This window comes from Triturus cristatus, chromosome 3_2 (assembly GCF_964204655.1).
Source record: "Triturus cristatus chromosome 3_2, aTriCri1.1, whole genome shotgun sequence".
Classification (NCBI taxonomy): domain Eukaryota; kingdom Metazoa; phylum Chordata; class Amphibia; order Caudata; family Salamandridae; genus Triturus; species Triturus cristatus.
The window spans coordinates 1127723109-1127739181 of NC_140584.1; the positions used below are offsets into that span (position 1 = coordinate 1127723109).

General features: G+C 43.8%; 1 protein-coding gene across 3 annotated transcripts in view; it reads right to left on the bottom strand.

The window, feature by feature from the left end:
* RAP1GAP2 (RAP1 GTPase activating protein 2) overlaps window positions 1–16073 on the bottom strand; it is a 964048-nt gene that overhangs the window by 137507 nt on the left and 810468 nt on the right. For all 3 annotated transcript variants that reach the window (XM_085649926.1, XM_085649925.1, XM_085649924.1), the window contains one exon: window positions 13354–13440. In XM_085649926.1, the coding sequence (XP_085506052.1) occupies window positions 13354–13440 (87 nt within the window). The remainder of the gene's footprint in view (window positions 1–13353; window positions 13441–16073) is intronic.

Consider the following 16073-nt stretch of genomic DNA (forward strand, 5'->3'; position numbering starts at 1 on the left):
AGGTACAGTGTTGGCCAAGTATAAAGAAAACAATATACAGGGGTGTGGTGACTGAAATGATGGCTCAGTGAGCTGACGGATGGACGCCAGGAGGAATGTTTTAATAGTCATATAGTCATAGCTGGCCTGCTGTGTTTCTGTAATGCTTACAGTTAAATGGGTTTTGTATTCTACCTTATGATACGACCGTGGACGCTCTTGGAATTCAGAGGTGTTTTTATTAAAAGACCATCAGCGGCCCCATAATATGCATAGTAATATCAGCCTCGGTCACGTGTTACAGGCTTAAATTCTTTTGTGCCCTGATGATGTCCTAACTACATTTGCTTTATTAACCTTTCTGCTTTCTTCCAGGGCACTCAACCCAAACTTTTACACCCTACCACTTTCAAATGTCACCAGCCGCCACTGGTACCTTCCAGATTACTTACTTCTGGACTTGGACCCTGCCGGCCCTCATGGGACAGAACGTTATGAACCACTTCAAGGCAGTCGCAGGCAGACACTCAGTAAGATGGATGCCAGCACTCTGTTTTTCCTTTTCTGCTGGCATTGTTCTTATAACAATGTGCTTTTTGCGTGCCATTTTTCCCCAAAGAGCGTTAACGCGAGCCCGTGAGCAGCAAGGTTTGCTATTTGCATCTGAAAGGCTATCTCTGCCCTCAGCCCCACCGGGTTGATTAACTTTAAGAAAAACAGATAAAGTCAGGAAGGAAATGTTACTTTGCATCTTACTACTCTGTCGAATGCACTATGACATATCAGCCATGCATCTCTTTTCAGTCAGCAGCATATTGCATTGTGGGGATTCTATGTTTGCCTTTGCACTTTCTGCATGGGTTAAAAACCCCAGAATCCAAAGTGATGTTGACTAAAATACCAGAACTGGCCGAAGGTGTTATCCTTGACACGGAGCCGCCTGGCAGGTAAGCCTTAAAATGTGACAAAGTCATCTGGTCCATCTCAAAATCTGCTCCTTTCAAACACAGCCCGTTCCCCTGCTCACATATTCTGTGAGGGTCACTCTTTCTGTTCGCGCCCTTTCTTATAACCAGCGTCGGCAATATCATTTGCTTTGTATATTGTGTATTGGAAAGTTTTCTACTGGGCTTCGCAGCAAAGGTAACACATGGGCAGTGGTGGTGCAGCTCTCCCTACTGCAAAGAAAAAGTGATGAGCAGGTGGCAGTACCAGGAGGAACATCACACAATGATTGCACTTATGCAGAGCAGGTGCATTGAAATGAGCTGACACACTAAAGAGGGAGTGAGAATAGCTGAAGGATTGTTGTACACTTTCAGCAAACATGCATTAGCATATGAAAAGCACAAGACACCTGGAAGAAAGAGACAAACCTCCAACACAAATACCATTCATTCATCTCAGTGGGTTCCACAGCTACTACTGTGAACTTCCAAGAGTACCACTATTCACTGGTTGTGCAGTCTCCTAGTTATGGGTTCCCTAGTTTTGGTAAAGTATTGGCTTCTATGTTCTCTCAGACCTATATTAAAGTTGTGTGCTGGTAACCTAATAATGCTTATTACTAGTGTCTCCAAGCTGCAAGATTAAAAACAGAGGGTAATACAACAGACCTTGCTTCACTTATCGGTTAACATGTTTCGGCACTCAAATATTTCCTCTTAGTGGACAAGAACTTCCTCAAGAGTACAAACAACTCACATGAACTATTGTGCAAAAGTCCCTGTTTATAGGGCAAGCTACAAGAGCATACTACATATCCTTTTTTATTATAAGATACCTTCATTCAGCAGTGAAAACACCCCATCTAATGGACCAGGTACATCTCCGGCAGAAATAGTGCAGGCTTCCCTCATGCAGAGCACAAATATAGGTTGCACAGCAGCAGTGTAAGTTTTCCCCATCACAGGACACATACTAATCAGACAGCACTAGTTTTGCTTCCTCACAGACTTGGTACAGGATGGCAGTAATGAAGCCGGCTGGCATCTCCCACAGCAGGCGAAGAGTGCAATCTTCCATTCCCAGCAGAACAGATCCAGCAGCGCAGACTAGTACACGCTTGCACCAGTCAGAGAACATGTTCGATTAAAGCATGAGTGACATGCAGATTAAAAGTAGATCTCTGGAGTTTTGACACCATTCTCACTTAAATGACTTTCCACATCAACATTCTGAATGTTCCAATGTTTCCATATATTGAAAATTGGCCGTTTAATCGTAGCTCATTGTTATTTGGAGCAGCTCAGCCACAGTGTAAGTAACTATGCTCCAGACGCACAGAGGTGGCAATCTCTTAGAAAATGTTTTGAATGCAAACGCATCTGATACTCTATTTAGCCTCTTTGCTGTGGCGCAAATTCCGCCGCAGCGCTGCCGCAGTGCTGGACATTCCATTCGTGGGCATGGGCGTGGTCATGACGTCTCCCGGCCGTCGTCCGCACACGCCCATCGTGACTCATGACGGCCGGGTGACGTCATGAGAATGGAAGAGGTTAATTACAGTCAAGGTGTTGCACCTGTTCAAAATGTTGAGGGCGGCCAGTGGACTCCGCCGGTTCCTGACATTTTATTTTGTCCTCACCTTTCGCTGTGTAAACCGCAAATGTGAGGGCAAGGGGCAGGGCAGAAATCTGCGATTTCAGGATGAATGCTGCCTCTTTCAGTGTGCATGTCGAATTGGCCAGCTGTCTTGTGACAGCCAGCTTGACATGTGCACTTTAGACCCAGAAATACCAGGGCTGTGAAATAGTCGAGGGATTGCTGGCACAGGCCCCCTACAAATGAGTGCCTGCTCCAGCCAATCCTGGAGCTTCTCTCATGTTGAAGACAGCATGAGAGCAGCTCCAGGCTTGATTGGATTTGCATTCCACTGGCAGGAAGGAAGTCATTCTATTCCTGCTCATGGATGTCGGGGGAGAAGGGCTGCACCGGGTGGGAGCCGCCTTTATGGTTAGTTTGGCACCACCTTGCTAACCATATTTTAGCACTGCTAGCCGCCACTGGGATTCAGGTCTTTATTGTCTGAAATAGAACATCTGTAGTGAGTAATTCGGGACAATGGCAACAGCAGATTTCAACAAATCTTGGTTAGGTAACCTTTGCATTTGTGTGTGCAGTGACAACCATGGTAAGATTATATGCAGTGTCAAAAGCAGGAAATGTGGTGGTGACTGCATAGACTTTTTTCTTTTCAGAATATTCGATTGTGCTTTGAAGGGAGAAGGAATACATATTCGTGAAAATATTGTTAGCATTGAGAAATTACCACACCTAAACTCATACCCTCATACATTTTAGATCACTGTTGTGTACTGCATAATATTCAATCAATAGCAGCATTAAAAATATTGATGATTGTGAATCTATGGTAGCCAGTTCATGCCAAATCCTTCCTGGTTCCCTGCTGAGCATACGGACTCCAACTCCTGAGCCGCATAGTGCGAGGACGCGCTTCAAAAGGGGAACGCGGACTGTGGCGCAGTGTAGCTGCTTCATGCCAAATCATTCCTATTTTCCTGCTGAACACACGGACTCCAACTCCCGAGCCACATGGCGTGAGGACGTGCTTCAAAAGGGGACCCTGGACCATGGGACGCACGTGGGGATGCTCCTGGGCAAATCCTGGGCCAAGGGCAGGCCCGCCCACACCCGTCGGAGCCCAGAGGAGGCTGGGCTGGGCCCCCCCTCTAACATCGGAACAACAGAAAGGGATTCATCAGCCCTCAAGGTACCGCAGTGTTCTATACCCTACTGTATCGCCCTATTGACTGTAATTACTCCTGCATAGATACGCATTTTTTGCTTGGCATTTGAATACGCAATGAGCAAGCGCAAGGGAATAGAGGGAACTTTAGATGCCTTTATCACTAGGGCTGAATCAATGCTCACCCATGAAATCGAGCTTACAGAGAGGTGACTCTCATTAGAACCTATCACCACTCAGAGACGCTCCTCACTAGGATCTTTTACTTCATGTGGTGTCCTGCAAACATCTCTGCCTGCTCCTGTGCAAAGTTTGTCTCAGCCCCCTTCTCCACCAGTTCTGGATGCATCCTCTATGATTGTTCAAAACAGGCCTAGTACTTCTACGAGGGGCTTGGTTTCCAAACCTCTCTCTAAGGATATCATGAGAGAACCACAGGTGAAGAGAAGAAGGGTGGTGGGCACTTAAAAACCTCAAAAGCAAAAACAACAAAAAGGGCCCGACTTGCCAAAACTAAGGGGGTCAGTGAACCTGAACAGGGTATAACCCTGGCCCCACTCAGCCATGATCAGGCCATGCTCCCCTCTCCAACGGGAAAAGAGGATTTCTGGAAAAGGATAGAAACTATGTTTACAGTCCTATTAACCCCCATCCAACTCAAACTCTCAGAAATTGAAGAGAGATTATCTAAACTGGAGGGTGTGGGCGTATTGGTTAGACCACAGATAACATGCGTAACGGAGACGGAGAGGGCCCCTACAGCATCTATGACGACCGAAGACTTTCCACCCCACCAACCAAGTCTACCACCTCAATCAGAATTTCGTCACAATAAGAACATGAACACTCTCTTACCTGCTCCTCACAGGCATGGACGACCCATTACTTAGCAAAGTACTGTTAACTGCTCAAATGCGAGCGATCTGAGTCGCCCATGTTCTATCTCTTCTAGAATTCCCCTGGGCAGGCCACTAAATAACCTACAGCCTGCTAGTATAGAGGGTGGAAACGTTGGTATTGTAAAGCAGAGGGCTAACACCATGTGGGAGGCCTATGATCGGTCTCAAACATTTACCACCTACAGCGGCTCCACTCGTATTGGTTCTTAGAAACGGTCCCACTCTGAGGGTGGACCAGATTGAAAATACTACTCAGCTAATCGATAAATCTCTCCATTGGCTGACTTCCCATAACATAGGTTTGACAGGAGGGGTTCACAGTTAGCCAATCACATCAGCATGGCAAGAAGTGTAGGGTGGGTGGGGCCGTCCCTAAAGACCCTGGAGGGCAACTGTGTGGTGATCAATTTAAATATCCAGCAATATTGACATCTCTCTTGTGCCAACTACATAGAGTCTCACCTGAGGGTACCCAGACTCTGCCCCTGAATCTTGGCTACTTTTATGACCCTCCCTCCTGGGTGGGTCGCACAGGCCCAAACCCATCGTTGCTTCATAGAGAGGTTTACACAAATATCACCTCATTGGGAAATCCAGGCTGACCCCTAATAAACAGATTTGCACCCCTTTTGGGCATGGACCTCTGCAATTGACTATCTCTACCTCAACCTAAGGGTCCCCTTTCACCACAAAGTGTATTGACAGAAATTGGTGAACCTCCTAGGCCCCTTTTATCAGAAACTGTATTGACCGAAATGAGTGAACCCCCTTGGCTTTCTAATTGGGAGATGGGGCAGTGTAACTCATTTCTATTATCAACCTGGAATGTGGCGGGTATAGCAAATAAAGTGGGCAATAATCAATGGGCAAAAACCTGGCAGGAATGTGACCTAATCTCTCTCCAGGAAACCTGGGCTACGGACTTCATTTTTGTTGATGGTTATCGTTCCTTCCAAACAAGGACAGTTCCAACGCCATCAGGGAGGGCTAAGGGGGGCTAGCTAACACTGATCCCAAATACATCGGATCTGAATATAAAAAAGTTTATAGAAAATTCCTTCTTCTTCCACATCCTTATCCTTGAGTTGCCCAAACTAGGGTCCTGACCTTTAATACATTTTTATAACAACAATTTTCGGCCCAATATCCACTCGGCTGTAGATGAGGTAAATAAGGAACTGGATGTTATTCTAAAAACACAATGGCTTAAAGAACCTACACATTTTATCTGACTCAGGGATTTTAATACCTACCCCTGTAAATATTGCTCTGAGAAAGTATGTAGTATTACTGATCTCATGGGTAACACGCTACACCACTTCTCTCACACCACCAATGGTAATAGCTCAAATCGGGCACTCTCGGTTAGGGACATGGTGATTGTGAATAAGTATTCTTCTACCACTGAATCTCTACCTAAAACATTCCAACGTTTCGATAATGAGACAACTATAGATTTCTTTCTGATTTCAAATCATCTCAATGAGAGTTGTACCCACGCGGATGCCCAACTTACTTCTTTCAGTGATCACACCATTTTAAGTTGTGAGATCAGCTGCGCCCCTAGAGAACTCCCTAGACACCAGGAAATAGACCCACCCTTAATAGCAAGGAGAAACGGATATCAATTAAAGTGGGACAAAATTGATAGTGCTAAAACTCTGTCTGTAGCAGTCAGAAATTCATTAGCCAGTATCGGAACATGTTAGGATCTAAATTGCTCCCCCAATGCGACAATATTTGGCTTTACAAACATATTGGATAATATAAAAGATGCATTAACACGGTATAAACCAGATAGACCCAAAATGACCAATGATTGGTTCGATTTCCCCTGTACGAAACCCAGAAAGGCCCTAGTAACAGCATTAAAGACACAGCCTATGGATGCAATACTAATTGCCTCCTTACGTAGAGACAATAATGCTGCTAGAAAATCTAGGGAGAGGGAAAGGAGGGAGGAAATCTGGGCTAGTTTAGAGGAGGCCTCAGAATCAGGGAATAGTAGAGAGTTTTGGGACATAATTAATGCTCCCTATTTTAAGACCCAAGGAGATCATGTCCTAGACTCACTCATAGTGGAAGATGATTGGGTGGCACACTACTCAAGCATTTTTTCCCTCACCTCTTCTCACCCCAGTACTTCTGACACACTATGACCTAACCCACAAGTAAATCTAGTTTTTACCTTGTTGGAGGTAAAGTGTGGATTAGAGGTCTGTAGTAAGGGGAAAGCGACGGGCCCGGAGTGGGTCCCAATAGACTTTTTCAAACGGCTCAAGATCTTTGGGTCCCCTTGCTGACAAATGTTTTTAACAATGGTAGCGCTACTGGGTCCCCCGCTATTTTGGAAGACGAGCTTAATTGTCCCAATTTTTAAAAAGGCAGATAAGGGTAATCCCAAAAATTACGGACCCATCCCCTTCATAGACACTACTGCCAAACTTATGGGTCATCTTCTTTTGTCTAGGCTCGAATCCTGGGCACGAGACAGAAATCTTTTAATGCAGACCCAGTATGGTTTTCAACAGGGGAAGGGCACTGTCGATCAGTGCCTGAACCTCTCCCTTATTACGGATAAATATGAGAGGGTTAAGGGTGGGAAACTACTCTTCACCTTTATGGATCTAACAGCAGCGTTTGACAGCATTTCCTACCCAAAGCTCTGGGACATTATGTTAGAGATGGGAATGGACCAGCCCCTAATCAACTTCATCCTCCAACTGTACTCTGATGCCTCTGCATCTGATCGATACGGGAGGAAAGGAGAGCGTACCCGCCCCTTTAAGATCCTAAGAGGGGTTAGGCAAGATTGCGTCCTCGCACCATTTCTATTTTCTATCTATACAAATGGTGTGGAGGATGCGAAGGTGGGCGCATATCTGGATGTTCCCGTATTTGATTCCTATCGGCTCCTTATTTTGGCATACGCCGATGATGCCGTACTCCTTTACAGAACTGGTTTGGGTCTCCAGCGTCTAATAACAGTCTATGCAGCTTTTATGAGTACGCTGGACCTAAAGGTTAACCCAACAAAGTCATTTATATTAATCGCCGGAGCAAGGAAAAAAGATAAAGTGCCACATTTTCACATGGACTCAAAAAAAATTGAGGTGGTAAATTCATTTTCATATATAGGAGTCCTCCTCGACAAGAATCAATCTTGGACGCAGATGGTGGAGGGAAGAGTAATGGCGATGGATAGAAGTCAAGGAGCATTAAAAACATTCACTAGGAGGCTGGGTGCCAGACCTCTCGTCCCCATAAAAAAGATCTATCAGGCCAAAACAGAATCAGCCACGGTGTATGGGGCAGGTGTATGGGGCCTGGCCCCCATTGGCCCTTTACAGATAGCCGAAAACACATTTTTGAAATCTCTAATTTCCTTTCCACAATCGTACTCAAATTTTATCTCTCATATAGAATCGGCCCTTCCTTACATTACTGACTCAATTCGCCTGGCACCTCTTACGCTGTGGTTGTCGATTTGGCACAGGGATACAGTCCCCCTTAATCAATGGATCATTACAGACCTGCTCAAAATGGAGAACCACGACAGGAGTCGATGGCTAGGCTATGTAGAGCAGGAACTTAGTGCCTTAGGCTTGCAGAATCTTTTTAAGGCACCAATGTCATGCCGGAACTTTTCCAAGCTGAGGTTGGCTGAGATCTTCAAGCTAAGGGCCCAATATGACCGTAGAGAGAAGAACTATGGTGCGCAGATGGTTTCGATGTATCATTTAACATCCCCAATAGAGGAGGGCGGGTTTTCATGTTTAGCAGATGTTCCATTTTCTCATCACAAGTTTATCCTACTGCGATTTCGTTTAAATTTGATCCCGTTAATGCTGGGGTATCCAGGTAGCAGATTTAGGCACTCTGATTTACCTTCGTGCCCATGTGACTTAAAGTTACCAAAAAATGATTTGCATTTAGTACTTTTCTGTAGCATGTATGCTCAAGAAAGAAAGTAATTCATTGTACAAATTTTAAAGAATCATAAATTTCGTCACTGCCGGGTTGCATTATATTTTTTTAAATCACTCCTGAACCCGTTTGTCTGCTTTGCGGTCACATATTTTTTATGGGCATGTATGCATAAAAGGAAATACGCGGTGCATTAATGAACTATGAGGATCCTTTATTTGATCACTGTTTTTATTACTCTTTTAAAATGAAAAATATATATTTGTACAAAATCATATACAAAGTAACTTTTTTTAACTTAATGTCTTTCCTTGAATGTGTTTTATATGGAAATTCATTGCAAATTTGCTTCAAGGGGAGCTCATTTAAGGAAGGAATTGGAATTGTGATTGGTCGTATTTTAAAAGTTGTATTTTAAAAGTTTTTGTCATTTTTATGCAATTTTATGATCTGAACAAAAAAAAGATCGAATAAAGTTGAATTGGAATTGGAATCTATTGGTGATGCTTTAGTATATTCTGAAATGTTAAATTCTATAGTTTTTCCATAATATATATCCTAAAACATTTTTAGGTTTCACCTGTGAACGCAGCGCGAAGCGCTGCTGTCCGCCAGCGAGATCTATTGTTGCTGACTTGCCTTGGAAGTGGGACAGGAGATGGGCACGCGCAGGCTTTTGGCGGATTTGAGTTGGTGTACGCGCTTACAACCACGCGGCGTGCACATCTCCTGTCCCCCTTCCCTCGCAAGCCAGCATTCAGTTTCACTTTCGTTTTTTTTTAAACTCGCCCTTTCGTTGGAGCGGCCTGCAACGGCGGGTCCGCTCAGGAAACAAACATTGACACTGTGCCTTGGAGAATCCCCCACTCACCCGGTCTGCGGGGGGAATCCTCCTGAACGGCGGCTGGCTGCGGCGCTTCCGGAGCACTCCAGCTCCACTACTGCAAGCACGACGCAAGGCTCTCTCCTTAGGCATGGGACCCCCGCACAGCTATCTGCCGCTCTTCACCCGGGCCCCCTCCTGGGACCCGGGACTTCAGCTCCCGCACTTCCTCTCTGGCGCCGGGGCTCCCTCTTCACCACGGGAGCACCGGAAGGGGACAGGTGCTGTCTGCACCGGCTGCACGGGCCGCCACTGGGCATGCAAAACTTACTGGTACCGCGCATGCGCGGGCAGCCCTCGCCCTCCTGGCCCGGATGTGGAGCTGCTTTCTGTTTTGCTTGATTTTATACCAACCGGCAGGCACGCCTTATGTTGCACCACTTCCAACATGCAAAAGAAGCGGCATGATGCAATGGGCCATCGTGTAGCTAAAACATTTTGTTTTTACAAAAGGCACACCGTGCTTTTTTGCCTGCTTTTATTTTTGAAACGCATTTTATTTTACCCAGAACACCTACTGCGCTTTATCCATAACATGGGCGCACACTTTTAACAATGTCGCCTGTGGCTCGCAGCCCGTCACCTCGTCCTGGGTGATGTGCTTAATGTTTCAGCACAACGCCTGCTCATACTTTCACAAAATGGCAGCGCGCCTTTCTTATTTTCTGTATTTTATATTTTAGGGAAAGATGTCCCAGTCTGTTTGTTTATTTATTTTTTTATTTCTCTTTTCAGTCCTAAATGGCACTGACTGCACAGTTTGTGGTGACCGGTGCTGAGCTCTCTGTAAACGTGTCGTTATTGGACCTTTCGCATCACTGTGTGGGCTCGGACTCTTTCTGTCTTCTTCTCTAAGCTCTTGCAGTAAATGGTATGGATGTTCTGTGCAAGTAATATGGTTCATGAGGAAAATGGTCCAAGAATCCCCAGTGAAGCGGCGATCGTCCCCGGGAATGGTGCAGGCAGCTTGGAGTCCTGCCTGTGGTACGGATGGACCAAGAAACGACTTGATAAGAAATGCGGTGGAACTTTCACTGAGCAGCGCCAGAGTGTATTTTGGTGTTTCAGACCCACACATAGGTGGAGAGAAAACTCGATAGAAATGCAGGTACCATACAGTCAGGGCTTTAAGTGGGATGAAAAAACTGGGTGCGGGGGTGGTCTCAAAGGGGCCTGGCCAATGGCCGTGGCTTAAAACTGCTTTAAAACACCTAAGCTAAAAATCGATCGGTGTTTACCATAGTGTGCTGCCTGACTTGTGTTTTGTTGCTTTTGTCACAGCATCCAGATATATAATACAAGTAACATTACTCCTACAACAAGCCGGGACTATTGGCTTGGTTGTTAGTTGCTTAAAATAAATAAGCAACTACTACGGCTTTGTTGTATATAATATTGAAAATGCTTCAATTCTGACATGAGACTGTGAAAAAAGTAAAACGAGTCTCTTGGAAGTGATATCAAAGCCTGTGAAGGATGGTTATGCTGCAAAGTGAAGATCTTTATTTTCACCCTGAGGCTGAAGGCAAAAATTGGAGAGCCTAATAAGGACCCTTCTATGCACCTGCATAGCACCGGCAGGGCCCGGGCCACTTAAAGCCCTGCATACAGTGTATGTTTTTGGAGGGGACGCAAGATTCGTAGAAACATGAATAGCTTTAGTTGTATCCAGCGTTTGCAATCACCAATTTGCTGGTTCGTACCACCATAAACAGAGCTGCCAGGTATTTCCATGTAACGTCTTATCAGTAAGTCATGACTTTTCAAACAACTGCCTGTTACTTTATGGGGCTTTTATTTTTTTTATCGTAACATTGTAAGTGTAGGTTAAAAAAAATCCCAGCAGGAGTAGTGGTATTGAAATAAAAGCCACTACTGGCTGAAGGTGTCACACATTACATGAGAGATGGGCGGTTATGACTGAAGTGATTCATTTCAGATAGCAGCCACATAATTAATATGTTTTCTAGTGCTTCAAGCAGGAATAAATAGCATGAAAAGTTGGAAGGCTATACAAACTCAGATAAGAATAATCCTGTTAGTTGTGGCTCAACAAGCGTAAATCAGAAACGTGTTGTGAGGACCTTGTCATTTAGGTAAAATAGCGCAATCACAACAAAAGACTGCCAAATACTGCTCCCCTTACCGCCTATAAACAATCACCTCACCAATTCATAGATCAAACTATGCCCAAACCGCCCTACCCCTCTGGGCCTCCTAGGCGCAAAACCCTCTGTAGCATTTGTAATTGCATTTCACCTTCCGTCTGTGATCTATCTGAATGCGATCCATGAAACCGTCCTTAAGCCTCATTTCAGCTGTCTATTCTTTCCAGGCTATTTCAAGTTATATTTCTAAGCATCTGATCTTCAGAACAATCATGTCACCACACCCCCAACTGGCCTGCTTGTTCTGGAAATCAAAGTCAACCCTCCTATAACACAGAAATTGCTAAAAACGTACCTATATTTGTCATACATTTATTCCTACATAATATTACTATATTTGATCATAATACAAGCACACACAATTCCACTGTATAAACTTTCCTCCACTTTACTCAACACAACACCACTCCACGCTAAAGTACTCCACTCCACTACACTCTATAATAATTTCCTCTAGTCTATACTACACCACTTCACTGTACCACACTACACTCTATAGGTCTACATTAATAACATTTGAGCTAGTAATGTTGCATTAATATTTGCTACGCCAAAAACTCAAACTTTTACTAATGCGAGACCTATTGCATTGCAAATGCTTGTTACTTTTGGTTAAGATAGCACACTATTTGGTATTGTAAACTTGGGTTGAAGCATTTCTGGGAAGCACCTACTTTATTGACATCAGTCTCCCAAAAAACATTGAAAACCGCTTTTTGGGCGTATATACAAAATAGTGTATCCCATAGCCCAGATATTGGTAGATTAACGTCTCAGTTCCTTCTTATAAAACCAACCCCGTTTTTTTTAGCAATATCTAGACGAAGTGCAGCCCCATTGGAAAAATCTATGTACATGAAATTTCGCTATGGTGTTTTGCTAATCAATTCAAACACAGCGTAATGGGGTCGAAGATTAGTCGAGAATAACGAGGACTGTTGTGTGCTATGTCAATCTAACGCACATTAAAAAATGATTTACATTTACTATTCTTCTGCCCAGCATATGCCATGCCAAGTCAAAAATGGATTTAACCCATCTGTCAGAATTTGAGAATTAGGTCTTGTTCTGAGGCGAAATGAATACTAAAAACTGACTTCACAGAAAATTGTTTTTAGTGTTAGTAGATATTTGTTCGCTGTGGGTATACTAAGTGAAAAAAAGGTATGACATTTTAATGTTCTAATCTTATGTGTTGTCTTAACTACTAATATGCACTTTCCAGCATTTGCACTTAAGAACTGTCCAGAGATCAGGCATTGAGCATTGCTGTGTATGCTACGTGCTGCTCAAGTTTGCTTATAAGCACTTATAAAGCACTTGCACTTTTGTTTGCTGTTCAGAATCTATGAGAGAAAGCTTTATTCATTTACATGACCCTTCTTGTATTTGCACCTTCTTAACTCAACCTAGATTTTATATTCCCTTCAAGGTTTTAATTATATCGGACTGCAAGCTTAGCATTTTTATCACACCCTACTTGATATTTCGATTGCCGGTATTTTATTCTAAATGTAAATATTTTAGTAACTGCATTTGTCTAAGGTGGCACAAATGGAATGTTTTGCATTTTAATTGTGTTTTACCAATATGAATGAATTGTTATTTTGCATCTTTTAATGTTTTTTCAAACAGAAATAAAAATGAATGAATGAATGATAGCACACCATCTGGTCCATGTAATGTAATAGGCCATTTTTAAACCTCCTGATGGGGATTATCCAGTAAGAAGTGTTTAAAGGATGTATTTTTCATTTCATATTATATTTAACTTGAAGGTCTCCTTACCTCAAGTTTAGCAAACTTGTCTGACTTGCAGCAGGCATTTTCCCCATTGATGAGTTTTGTAAGTAAAAATTCCCTGAACTCAGGATTCTGGAAATAGATAAAAAAATAAAATAAACACAAACATAGGTAAGAGCTGGAATATAAGTTTTAAGAAATTCATTATAATAGAAGTAACACATGACAACATTTGTTCTCTTGAAGGCATGGTTTTGCAGATGATAGTACACCATCTCAGAAGCCTAATCTATATTCATCAATGAGTTTATTTCCTTTGCTAGTTAGCTCTGTATAAATATGGCTAGAAAGGGGAGACTGGATAACAATCAAACATTGTCAGATCCTGTTTAGGGGTCCACCAGACAGACAAAGGGTACTGGACTCAAACCATGAGTGTTGAGGTGATTTGCCATTGGTGTCCTGAGATCTGTCCTACTACAGGTCTGCAGACTGCACTAAGTACAACCCTTCCAACATTTGAATTTCAGGGTAGTCAGGGCAAGCACTCACAGGCTTCTCAGAGACTTAGTGTGGATGGCATAATTTCTGAACTCAACACTTCACTAAGACATACAATAACTCAATGTCCAACTCAGTGCTTTGAGTTTGAAAAATAAATAATATTTAATCATGCAGTAATACCAAATACTACACTGTCCAATTGAAGTCAACAGGACAATTTTCCTGGCTACACTTTCCCTGTGGGTGCTGCTGCCTCTATTCCCTCCCTCTCAGATGCCCTCTCTAAGGTAGACGCCCTGCAAGTTTTCACAGGACCATGAATTTGGCACAGGTGCATACTGTGTCCACACAAGTTAAAATGTGCATCCAGTTCATTCTTATTCTTACACCTGATTTTGCAGCAGGTATGAAAACAGTCTCCAGTCCTCATGTGCATCGTTGGGTGGCGCATCGTATTGGTTCCAACCACAGGCAGGAAGCCACAGTCTTTCTGTGCTGTCTAACAGTGGTGATAGGAGAAGCGAGACACAGCCCACAACTTTCAGCATACACTGCATCTCAAGTGAGCAGACGGATGCACGTCTGCAAGCCGTTGGAGTTCTCACCAGTCCTAACCCACTTCTTGGCCTTTGCAGAGGAACACACAGCATAACACGGGCCATTGAAGAAATCACACAGCTTTGTAATTGTAGCACAACATGGGCTGGTGAAAGGATCACAACACAGTTGTTACAGCCCGACTCAGGACAGTGTAGGACTCATATAATATGGCAGCTGTAACCTGCACAGCAGCTGCAGCCTAACAAGAGCTGGGTTGGCTCTTGATGAGGACCACAGAGAGAGACCAGAAGATCCCCATAGGTGCTGCTGGCTTCAACCTCTCAGGCAGTCAGCTTTCACTGGGTGTCACTCGACATACAGCATGTTGGGCTTTTCCCTCTGGTCAGTCTCTCCTCATGCAGTGCCATCAAGACTCCTTCCTCCCTCAGTTGGCAGGTCAGCTTTCTGACACTGGGCACCCTTAACACATCCAGCAGGAATGTAGACTTCATGTAAGCCCTCTGTCAGCCAGGCTTCAGTCTAGATCATACATCAATCTTTCAAGTATTCTGTGGAGCACTCCCTTCCTTGGTCATAAAGAACTTTGGACTGGAAGTGAGCTTGTTTGGACCCCACTTTTATACACATTTTCTAGACATAGGATGTGGATCCACTGTCTCCAACTTCAGAACCAGTTTGGGGTTGTTCTCTATTTAGTGTCCTTTTCAAGCTGTTCTCCAGATACAGCCTTTGTGAAAAGTGAAGCTCACCACATCAGGTGGCACTGATGCTGTTTTCGAGTAAGAGTCCCACAACATATGTACAATGAATTGTGAGGTTTTTGCACCTGGCTGTCATCAGACTTTTTCACGAGCAATCAGGGATTGACAAATGGGCTGGTCTGACGTAGAAACGTCCTAAATTTGCACAACAGGAATGGCACTCACAACCCTAACCCTAACCCTACCAACTACCAAATTGCAGCTCTCAAAGCCCTGTCTCCATCCTCCTCACACAGTGTCAGAATATCCACCCTCCAGCCCAAGGTACCGCAATGGGCAGAGTGCAGTGTATGTAAAAGTTATGACATGTACTGGTGTGTTTTAAAAGTCCTGTTAGTGAAATACTGTGTTTTTCGTTTTTCACTGTTGAAGGGCTTTCTGTCTCATGGGCTATCATTGGAGCTTCACTGTAATATGTTACATGTGTAACTCTCAATTGGGACAAGGTAGAGATTTGGAGTTTAGGCTCTCTGAACTCAGAATTTAATAACACACCTTTTACAGATGGTGATTTTAAAACTGTGTGTTTGAAAATGTTCTTGATTAACCATCCTGTGTGCCTCTGCCTGTTTGTGTTTTCCCGGTATGGTTTTGGAGTGACAGGAGCTAGGGATGTGCAGTCACTCTAGACAGTTACAAAGGGGGTTGAGGTGTGCCCTGCCTTGCCTGGGTGACTCATCACTAGGCTGAATAGATCCTGTCTGGATTTATAGTGGTGGGAGAAGGTTTCACTAGCTCCTGAATAGGCTGTGTCTGCTCTACACAATGATGTCCCACCTCCTGTAGTGATGCTGGATCAGGGAGAACAGAACTGTTTTTTACTGAGCACAGAGACTCTTGCAACAAAGACTACAAAGAGAACATGGGGTATAAATATTAGACCTAAAACCCCAGAACTTTAGATCACTTCTGTAGTCAAGAGGAATCTTTACCAAGGAA